At 37.1% G+C, this 11096-nt stretch overlaps 1 protein-coding gene across 1 annotated transcript; it reads right to left on the bottom strand.

Moving 5' to 3' along the window:
* Nucleotides 1-7154: 7154 nt before the first annotated feature.
* On the bottom strand, nucleotides 7155-9110 carry LOC132040543 (uncharacterized). Its single transcript, XM_059431195.1, has 2 exons — nucleotides 7845-9110; nucleotides 7155-7749 (listed from the first exon to the last, which is right to left on the bottom strand). Exon 1 carries the CDS (start codon nucleotides 8868-8870, stop codon nucleotides 8160-8162), a length of 711 nt encoding a protein of 236 aa, XP_059287178.1. The 5' UTR covers nucleotides 8871-9110; the 3' UTR covers nucleotides 7155-7749; nucleotides 7845-8159.
* Nucleotides 9111-11096: the final 1986 nt, after the last annotated feature.

Below are 11096 nucleotides of genomic sequence, written 5' to 3'. Positions count from 1 at the left end.
CGTCCGTTGGGCTATGCAGAAGATGTCCGCCTTCCGGGCCTGCACTTTTTTAGCCCCGGCATGTGGCTTTATGAACGCATCCACGAGCATTTCAAAAGAGGTGATTGAATGCTCGGGTAGATGGTCATACCAGGTCAGCGCCCCTTTCGATAGTGTTTCCTTAAATTTTTTCAGCAAAATAGACTCAATTTCATCCTCTTCGACATCATTGCCTTTTATGGCACACGTGTACGATGTCACATGCTCCTGTGGGTCCGTTGTACCGTCGTATTTCTGGATATCTGGCAGCTTGAACCTTTTTGGGATCAACTTCGGAGTCGCACTTGGAGGGAAAGGCCTTTGAATGTACCTCTTCGAATCCAGCCCCTTTAGGATCGGCGGAGCCCCCGGGATCTGATCCACCCGAGAGTTATATATTTCTACCCTTTTCTCAGTTGAGTCTACCTACTTTGCCAAGGTTTCGAGCATTCTCAGAACTTCGGTGGATGAACCGGCTCCCGATCCATTACTCTCGACTATCCGTGTTTCGTCCCTTCTTGGCTCGGCGGCGCCTTCTGACCTTTCCGGGCTGCTTTATCATTTTTACTTTGCAGCTGAGCTATTGCGATTCCCTGTTCGGCGATGGCGGTTCTCTGTTCCTACAATATTTCAAAAATTAAACGTAAGTTAATCTCATCCGGAGTATCCGGTGCTTTCCGGCCTTGTGCTCGGGATAAAGTAATTGAATTATGAGTATTTAAGGGATCGGTGGTAATTTGGGTGGCATTCTCACGAGTTCACGGTGTTCTGCCGATTGAGGCCTTCCCTCGAATCAATAGAATTTGGGCCGTTTGGATCTGCTGGTAGGTCCCGTAACCCACTGTTCTCGTTTTCGGCCACAATCTCGTTGTTGTTGACATGGCCAGATTGTCCCCTACTTGCCATTTGGTCCGTTTTCGCAGAGATTGGCAAAAGATTTCTTAATCTAAAGGGCAGGAGATAGAAGCCAAGATTAAAAAAACTACTATTATCCTAACCCCACGGTGGGCGCCAAATTGTTTACCCCGAATTTAGGTAATCAATTGAATTTATAAGTGAGGTATAGGATATGTGGATAAACTTTAATCTATTTTGGGTTGATGTGGAATATGTATGGATTCGTATGCAATAATATGTATATGTAAATATATGTGTTGATGCCTTGAATAAATATGTAGATATTGATGATTAAGCTAATTGTATTAAATGAGCAAACAAAGCCAAATGCCATTGATTCGGACCAAGAGAGAGAGAGAGAGAGAGTTTCAATATACGGAAAAGGCTCAAATATGCCATCCAACTATCAAAAATGGCTCATTTATGTCACTCGTCAATAGTTTGGCTCATTTATGCCATCGAACTATAGGAAATGGCTCATTATGCCATCGAACTACAGGAAATGACTCATTTATGCCACTCATCAATAGTTTGACTCATTTATATCATCGCCCGTTATCAAAATGACTCATTCATGCCATATTTCATTAAAGCTGGTTTTACAATACCATATATGACACATGGCCTCCAACTAGATTATGGTTGTGGGTGGGTAAGGTGTACGAATCGAATTTTTTTATTAATTTGGTGTTTAAAATTAGGCTGGTTTAATTAAACGACGTAGACCTCTAATTGGAGGCCACGTGTCATATTTGGTATTATAAAACCGGCGTTAATGAAAAATGGCATGGATGAGACATTTTGGTAATGGACGATGGCATAAATGAGTCAAACTATTGATGAGTGGCATAAATGAGCCATTTCCTATAGTTGGATGGCAAAAATGAGTCATTTCCTATAGTTTGATGACATAAATGAGCCAAACTATTGACGAGTGGCATAAATGAGCCATTTTCGATAGTTGGATGGCATATTTGAGCCTTTTCCGTTCAATATATATTTTCTATTACAATGTTCTAGATTTCAAAAAGCCAACCCTTAAAAGTAGGGAAACGCCCTCTATTTATAGTTTTGCCTCATGGGCCTTACATACAATACAAAGCCCTTTTAGAATAGAGAAAACCCTAAAAGGATAAGGTAGGGTCGTACGGTCTGACACCCGTACAGTTGTTAGTACAAAATGACAGAACGGTCTCGACGCGTGGCAATTCTGTAACTGGTTAACCGGATCAACGGCCACGTTCATGCGGACATGAAGAAACCGGACTAACGACCATGAGAATATCACTTGGAGAAACCAGACTAACGGCAATGCTGAGTTTGATCCGGAGACACCAGATCAGCTGATTTACTTCTCTTTTCTCGGATCGCCCACATCGGTGCAATCCCCCCCATGCAACGCAAAAGTCCGATCACACTCGTGCTCATTTGGTCATACCCTCGGGCCCCGGTCTCACCGGTCTTGCATATATCCGGTTTTTACCGTATACAAAAATATGATTTTTTTACTTCATTCCCACCGAACCAGCTCCTTTGGGAAAACAGATGGTGGAAACAGGTTCAAATTGAAACACTAGGAAACTTCCTAATTTTTCAGTGCGAAAACACTACTATTTTTTCTTTTCTCACTAATTTAATCAAAATATTTGTGAAAATAGCCGCTGAGCACTTCTCATTTGAAAAATAGTGAAAAATCACCAATGTATGTATCCTAAAGTAGTGAAGGCTTGTCATACTAGTAGAATTAATATTAGTACTACTTAAATAAAAATAAAAATAAACCTGTACAAAATTGGGATACAGTCTGCCAAAATCTAATCAATGAAATCAGCATTAGAGATGATGTTGGACAGATAAGTAAGATTATCCTAGCAATAATGTCAGGAAAGAATTGAACAAAAACAAAATAATTAATATAAGCAATTATTAGTTCAATTTTAGTTGGATACTTTTGGCACCTTGTTTGAAGGTCAAAAGTGAGACACAGAAAACTTTGTGTGCAATCAGCTCAGCTGTACAATTATCAAGAGCAATTAGTCCGTGACAACATGCTGTATCAGATTTTTGTTCAATAATTAATACACCTATAGTTTCAGATGTTTTTAAACAAATGGGGGACTTTTAATACGAAAATGACTATTCTTTCATGCATTTTAGTTGTTAATTAAGTTTTCCTGACTAATCAAAATTAAAGAATTATTCCGTCGGTCCTAAGATGACGACTATACGTATATATCACTAAAAAAGTTGAAACTTCTTATAGCAACTAAGAAAAAGTCAGCCACAAAATATTTTCATGGAAATCTGAGAGTTGCCGTGAATAAATAAATTCTTTGCTGAAACCTTATATGGTCGCCACATATATAATAATTTTTTTTAATTGGAGTACTACTTTTTCTTATTATTATTCACTGTGGTTCATACTATTCCACTTTATTATAAAGTCATTTTAATAAAAGGAAATTGGTCCAAAATCACTGTCATTTTTGCCCCAACACAATGATTTATACAATTATTTAAAAAGTTGCTTTAACAGCGTATTACTCGTTTCCAGGAGAGATAAAACAATTTTAATCAAACAAGTAATCTTTGTGACTAGTGCTATTAAATAATTTTTTTAATGGGTGTGTAAAAATCTTAAAAGATCTAAGATATGGTACTCCCTTTATTGCAAAATAAGTGAATTTTTCAGACTTTTTCTTTGGTCCAAAATAATTGGAATGCTCAACGTCCAAGAGGTTATTAATTAAATTTTGCTAAAGTAACCATTCTTTCCAATACTCTTTCTATATTCCAACACTCACTAGCTATTTTAATCTATAAGAAAATTTTGGGGAAAGACATAGGATACCTTAATCAACCGACCATTTCATTAATGCTATTAATTAGAGTTCTTAAGGGGTCTGCTACACCCCAAAAATTCAATTATATTGGAATGGAGAGAGGCCTAAATTTGATCAAATTTCCTACTTTTACCTAAGTAATTTTGTTGGATTATATTAGATCGCTTAGTCGTGTACTACTACTTAGGGGCAATTATAAGTGATATTATTATTTAGCTCAACATCTTCGAAAGCACCAAACTTGCTAGATTTTTTAGCCCACTCTGATATGAAGTATATTCTGAGGGGTGCAAGAACTACCTAACCTAATAATTAAGCCGCACATTCTACATTAACATGTTCTTCCTTTTCTTTTTTCTTCCTAAAAAAGCTATAAAGTTACGATAAAAAATAGATCAATATAAGTTAATTAAGAATCAAATTCCACAACTTACTCCCAGCATCTATTAAACGTTTACACTCTTTTCACACGTTTCTTGGGAAATTAACTTGTAAAGATATGGAAAACATTATGCTATCAAGTAATTAAATTGACGCCAATTGGGAAGTACTAAATTACCTCCTTTTATCATTTCATGTAAAATGAGATTACCCAAGTGAACTGGTTTTTTTGATAATACCTCTCTAATATATATACAAGTTGTATCTCTATAACTAAGGAAACAGATCTTTACAATTAATTACAAATAATCTGATTCATATAAGTAAGGAAATATATCCCTGTGATTGTGTAAGCGATCACATAAGATCTTCCAATATAAGATCCTCCAATACTCCCCCTCAAGTTGGAGCATGAATTGTGGAAATCCCAAACATGGCAAACAGCTTTTGAAACTGGTCACGACCAAGAGCCTTTGTGAGCATATCAGCCAATTGGTCCTGTGAAGATATATGACGAGTCACGATTGTCTTTGACTGTACGTATTGCCGAATGAAGTGACAATGTATGTCGATGTGCTTGGTACGTTCATGAAAAACAGGATTGGCGGCAATATGGATAGCTGTTTGGTTATCACAAATGGGAGAAAACGGTGTTGCGTGCCTTACTTGAAGATCTTGTAGAAGCCGAAGTAACCAAACAATCTCACTAATATTAGCAGCCATGGCTCTATATTCTGCTTCCGCAGAGGAACGAGAGACCACTGTTTGTTTCTTAGATCTCCAAGAGATGGGTGATTTACCGAGAAACACAATGTATCCTGTAGTTGATCGACGTATCATTGGACACCCTGCCCAATCCGCATCATAGTAAGCTTTTATAGACATTGAATTATACGAAGGAAGTAGAATCCCTTGACCCAGATTTCCTTTAAGATAGCGTAAGTTTCTATAAGCAGCGTCCAGATGAGGTTGTCCTGGTGCATGCATGAATTGGCTAAGTACATGAACAGCATAGCTAATATCTGGACGAGTGATGGTGAGGTAAAGTAAGCATCTAACAAGACGACAATATTGCCCTGGATCATAAAAAATTTCTCCAGAATCAAGAGAAAGCTTATGTTGTTGCTCCATGGGGAAAGTAGCTGGCTTGCAACCTGTGAGTCCACTCTCTGCTAAAATATCAAGCACGTATTTATGTTGGCTTAATATAATGCCTGCCGGTGGCCTTGCCACTTCAATGCCAAGGAAATATTTGAGCTTTCCAAGATCCCTGATATGAAATTTTGCAATTAAATGATCTTTCACCTTGGATATGCAATCAGAATTATTTCCCGTGATGATAAGATCATCCACATATATAAGAACGGCGACAAAGCACCTCTAGGATAGGACAATGTAAACAAGGAATAGTCCGCATTTGATTGCTGGAAACCAAGGGAAAGTAAGGAAGTGGTGAATTTATGATACCAATTTCGAGACGCTTGACGAAGGCCATACAACAATTTTTGTAATAGACAGACTCTTTGCTCCCCCTGTTTGGAAAAACCTTGAGGAATCTTCATGTAGACTTCTTTGTGCAAGTTTCCATGGAGAAAAGCATTGTTGACATCTAACTGGTGAAGTTCCCAATTTTGAATCGCAGCAACCGCTAACAAACAACGAACAGTGACAAGTTTTGCAACAGGTGCAAATGTTTCATGAAAATCAACCCCTTCAATCTGAGGGTATCCTTTTGCTACCAAGCGCGCCTTGTAGCGCTCGATACTTCCATCAGGTTTATTTCTGACTTTGTAGACCCATTACAAATATATAGCTCGTTTACCTAGAGGTAAAATTAGTAAAGTCCAAGTATCGTTGGCTAATTGCTTGAGTAAAAAATCTCGGCTCATCGACAGACGAGATGGCTGCGTAAAAGCAATGTGACTGGATGATACTTTAGAATATGAAATAGAGTGAGATAGAGGATGTACCGTTGAGTTGGCCGATGAAGTAGACGAGAGCGAATGATCATTCAACCAAGCAAGAGAAGGGGACAAAACATAATCATATCCTAACAGCTTTCGCGAGACTTGTTGAGAGCGTTTACTAGATGCAAGACCAGTAGAATCAATGTTATCAGATGTATTAGTTGGAACGATAGCAGAGGAATTTTCGGAAGAAAGTGCATGAAGGCTTGGTGAAGCTACAGGTAGTGGAGCTTGGATATGGCTTCTGGATTCTCAATGGCAGTTGAATTCCTATTTGTGTCACAATGCTCAGGTAATGGGTTCTTGCTGTAGGGCTCATCCTATGCAATTGGCTGATCCAAGTCAATACGTGGCATAATATTTGCTTCCTGAGAACCTTCAAAAGGATAAATATCTTCAAAAAATTGTACATCACGTGAAACGTAAATCCTTTTATCCTCAAGATCATAAATTCTATATCCCTTTCCGACGACCGAGATATCCAAAGAATATGCCGGGTTTGCGTACATGAAGCAAATTTATCTCGAGGCTTTCTATTTAGATGTCCATAACAAAGACATCCAAAATTTCTCAAATGGTCATATGTGGGTACTTTTCAAGTAGCCTCTCATATGGGGTTATATTTTTTGTATTAGAAAGAGGCATTCGATTGATTAAATATGCCGCAAGCAAGGACGCATTCTTCCCAAAACTTGATAGGTAGGTGCGATTGAAATCGCAATGCACGAGCCACTTCCAATAGATGTCTATGCTTTCTTTCTACTACTCCATTTTGTTGTGGAGTGTCTGTACAACTGCTTTGACGCTCCATGCCATAATCAAAATAATGTGATAATAAATCCTCATGCTTAAATTCTAGCCCATTGTTGGTTCGTAGGATTTTAACTCGCAAGTTGAACTGCGTGTTTACCCAACTAAAAAATTGTAACAAATAGGCTTTAGTTTCTGATTTGTTCTTCATGAGAAAAACCCATGTTGCTCGACTAAAATCATCAACTATTATGAGGAAGTAATAAGATCCAGAAGCAGATTGGGTCTTGTATGGTCCCCAAATATCACAATGTATTAAATCAAAGGCATGCTCGATCTTAATCATACTAGTAGGGAAAAATAAACGTGTTTGTTTTGCCTTACAACAAGCATCACAAAACATACTTTTATTGCCATCAAAACTAATAGATAAACTAGGAACTAGAGAAATATGATTCATCGGTAAATTCCCTAAGCGTCGATGCCATAAATTGCACTAACAGACTTCTTAACCATCAATGCTTGCCCCCGTTCCATCGGCTCCAAGTATTAAAGACCATTCCGCTTTCTACCCACTCCAATCGGTGTACTCGAAGGTAAGTCCTGAATCACAAAAGAATTTGAGCCAAAGGTTACTGCACATTGTAAATCATTTGTCAATTTACTAACTGACAATAAATTAAAGCGAAAATCAGGAACTGCAAGAACATGTTCAAGAATTAATCTTTTTCCAAGAGCCACTTGGCCCAAGGCATGAACTTTCACTATATCACCATTTGGGATTTGCACTGGTGGTAAATCTACATCAACTATCTTATTTGAGAGAGAGTTTATATCATGAGTTATATGATTCGTAGCGCCTGAATCAACTATCCACTCCTCTTTTGTCTTACCTAAAAAATTAGAGGTTATACTCATATGAGTTTTGCCGGTGCTCCATGGTTGCTCAATAATGCCAAAAGTTGTTGGTGTTGAGCATGTATCAAACCTGGAATTGGTGACATAACCCCTTTAGTAGTTGCGGCAAGGGCCATACCCGTGAGTGCATTTGATTATTTCTGATTCTTCTGATTCCCACGGAACTGCATCTTGTCATTATTGGTATGCTTCTTTGTTTTTCTTGCCAGGTTCACGCCAATCTGAAGATAACCAATCACTGTGTAGCAAAAATCTTTGTTGTGATTTGTTTTCCCACAGTGTATGCAAGGTAGAAATTGATACCGACTCGCATCTTCAATTTTCCTTTGTCGTCATTCACCCCCTTTAGTCAGCAAGTCAGTTCCTTCAATAGTGGGTGTGCGATTCACAGCAACAGATCTCTACTTCTCTTCTTGAGCCGCGATAGCATAGGCTCTTCTGGCAACGGGTCGACACTTAATATTTGAGAATATGCTTCATTAAGTCCCATTAGAAAATCAAAAACCTTTTCCTCCTCCCTTCTGGATTGCATCTTCTTTGCTACACCGCAAGCGCAACCACATGTGCAAGACGGAGTTGGAACGAGACTTTGCAACTCACCCCAAACGGACTTAAGTTTACCATAATAGGATGAAATAGACGCTCTCTCTTGTTGCAAGAGAGTAATGGCACGCTTCAATTCATAAACTTTTGGTGAAATTCCTTGGGCAAAACGTTCTTCCAAATCTACCCAAATTTCTCTGGCAGTTTCAACATGTGCGGCACTACCCTGCAGTTCTTTGGCAATTGCATTCGTAAGCCATGAAAGCACAATGGCATTGCACTGCATCCATGGTTGTAAATCCTGAGAGTTTTCTTTTGGTCTCTCGACGGTTCCATTAACAAATCCAACCTTGTTTTTAGAGAGCAGTGCGTTAAGAAAATTTCTTCTCCAAGTGAAATAGTTTTCTCCATTTTCACTAAGAGGATCTATAACAAAAATCAAACCTGGGTGATCGAATGGATGCAAGGAATAGGGAGAAGCATCTGCAACTTTAAGTTGAGGCAGACTTGCTAGTTCTCCCATGCTTTTATCAGTCCGTCTTTCAGTTCCCATGGCTGAACAAAAAGAAATCTCAGGATCTTTTAACACGCTTCTGATACCATGTAAAATGAGATTACCCAAGTAAACTAGTTTTATTGATAATACCTCTCTAATATATATACATGTTGTATCTCTATAACTAAGGAAACAGATATTTACAATTAATTACAAATAATTTGATTCATATAAGTAAGGAAATATATCCCTGTGATTGTGTAAGTGATCGCATAAGCTCTTCCAATATAAGATTCTCCAATATTTCAAGATTATCAAATAAAAAACTAAAGCTAATTATAAAGTGATTTTCACACTGTATCGCCTCTCACCAAAAAATATAATAGCCTGAAATTATATATTTTTTGTATATTTATACATATAGTATAGGGAGTACATATTCTATACATAACTAGTGTTTTTTTTGAGTTATTTTTCGCAAATGGCCAAATATGTAACTTTTCCAAAAATTCTTAAGTGTATGGAAATAAAAATTATACTCCCTAGTTTATTTTATATGACATTTTCTTAGTATATGGTAAAAGAAAGATGCACTTATTTATATCTAAATTTTAGAACTTTAAAGTTTACTCAGGGACCCGTTTGGCCATGAGAAATATTCACTTTTTTCTAGAATAACTTTTCACTTTGTTTCAAAATCAGTGTTCGGTTATTTTCCAAATTTAATTTGGAGTAGGATTCCAAATTTAAAAAAGTACACCAAATTCCAACTCCATCTTCATAATCTTCAAATAAAGTGCTCTGTCCTCTGATTCCTCTCCTTTGCAAAAAGTATAACCAAATATAATTCCATCTTCAATTTCAATTTCATAATTTTCAAATAAAATGAAAAATATTTGAAATCCATGACCAAATGCCTACTTAATGCGTACTCTTGTAACTATAAACATGTCATACCATGCCGAACTATCAAATACTACAGCACAAGTTAAATAATGAAGCTTTATTTTTACAGAATCAAATATACATTGCAATAAGTTGGCAAGAAATTGAATTTCAAATTAGAGTTGAGTAGGGGCCGGTGTAAAGCCTTTTATACATAATATTGCCGTGTTGTCAGAGGAAACAAAATAATTTTAGTGGATAGTGTAGACCTGTGTGTGAAAGACACTAGGTTAGGGTTGGAGTGGCCTAAGAATTTACTCCCTGGGATTTTAGGAAAGATGAGTCATGCATGATTTTTTGTGTGTGAGAAAGAATATTTAGCTCTGACGACTCTACAAGGAGAGAAGAAATGTGCCCGTGTGACCAAATCATATTTTATCTGTAATAATTGAACTGATGCACTTTTTGGTTTTTCACGTAATTTTTCCTAATCCAATTAATTTAAATTCATGTTAAGTAAGATTTATTAAAAGAAAAAAAAATGCAAGTTGACTGTTTAGTAGGCTTTTGGCATAGAAATCAAATATTTTTCACTTTAATTTATTTGGAATTTTTGAAGTTGAAGATAGAGTTGTATTTGGTTATAGTTTTTGTTAAAAAAAAAAAATTGTTTGAATGTATTGAAAATGGAAAAGGGGGAAAAAAAAAAAGGAATAGAATTCTAAATACAATTTCAACTTGTATTTGAAATTTTCATGGCCAAACACTGACACTACTAAAAATGAGCTTTTTTCATCCGAGCTCAAGCGTAGGTCAGTTGGGGGCGAGTCGGAACTTTTACCGACCTCATAAGGTAGCAAAAAAAATGACCTCATGGGGTCGGTATATTAATTTCTTTTTTTAAATAAAGTGAAAAAAAATTCTGGAAAAAAAAATGAATAATTCTCATAGCCAAACGAGTAAAGTTTTCAATTTCAGAGCTCGAACAGAGACCTCTTATTAAAGGTGAAGAAATACTCTCAGCGATGAACAGAAGCTTTTGAGCAAAATATGGGTCGTGAGTCAGTGAGAATTGACGAAATATTAAACAGAAAAGGGCCTAAAATACCCTTCAACTATCGGAAAAGGCCCTAAAATACCCTCCATCCACCTTTCGGTCCAAAAATGCCCTCCACGTTTATGTTTGGGCTCTAAAATACCCTTACACTTAACAGACCTATCTAAGTAGCCACGTGTCATCCTATGATCGGTCAACCTAATATTAACTTTAATTAATTAATTACCCCCCACCCCCCAAGCCCAAATTTAATAATATCCAACGACCCGCCCCAAAAAAATCCCCAACCCATTCCAATTAAATCCCCAATTCTCACCTATCAAATAAAACGTACACCTTTC

This window comes from Lycium ferocissimum, chromosome 12 (genome assembly GCF_029784015.1).
Source record: "Lycium ferocissimum isolate CSIRO_LF1 chromosome 12, AGI_CSIRO_Lferr_CH_V1, whole genome shotgun sequence".
Classification (NCBI taxonomy): Eukaryota; Viridiplantae; Streptophyta; class Magnoliopsida; order Solanales; family Solanaceae; genus Lycium; species Lycium ferocissimum.
The sequence above is the reverse complement of the archived record's forward strand: the minus strand, read 5'-3'. Positions and strand labels throughout refer to the sequence as shown.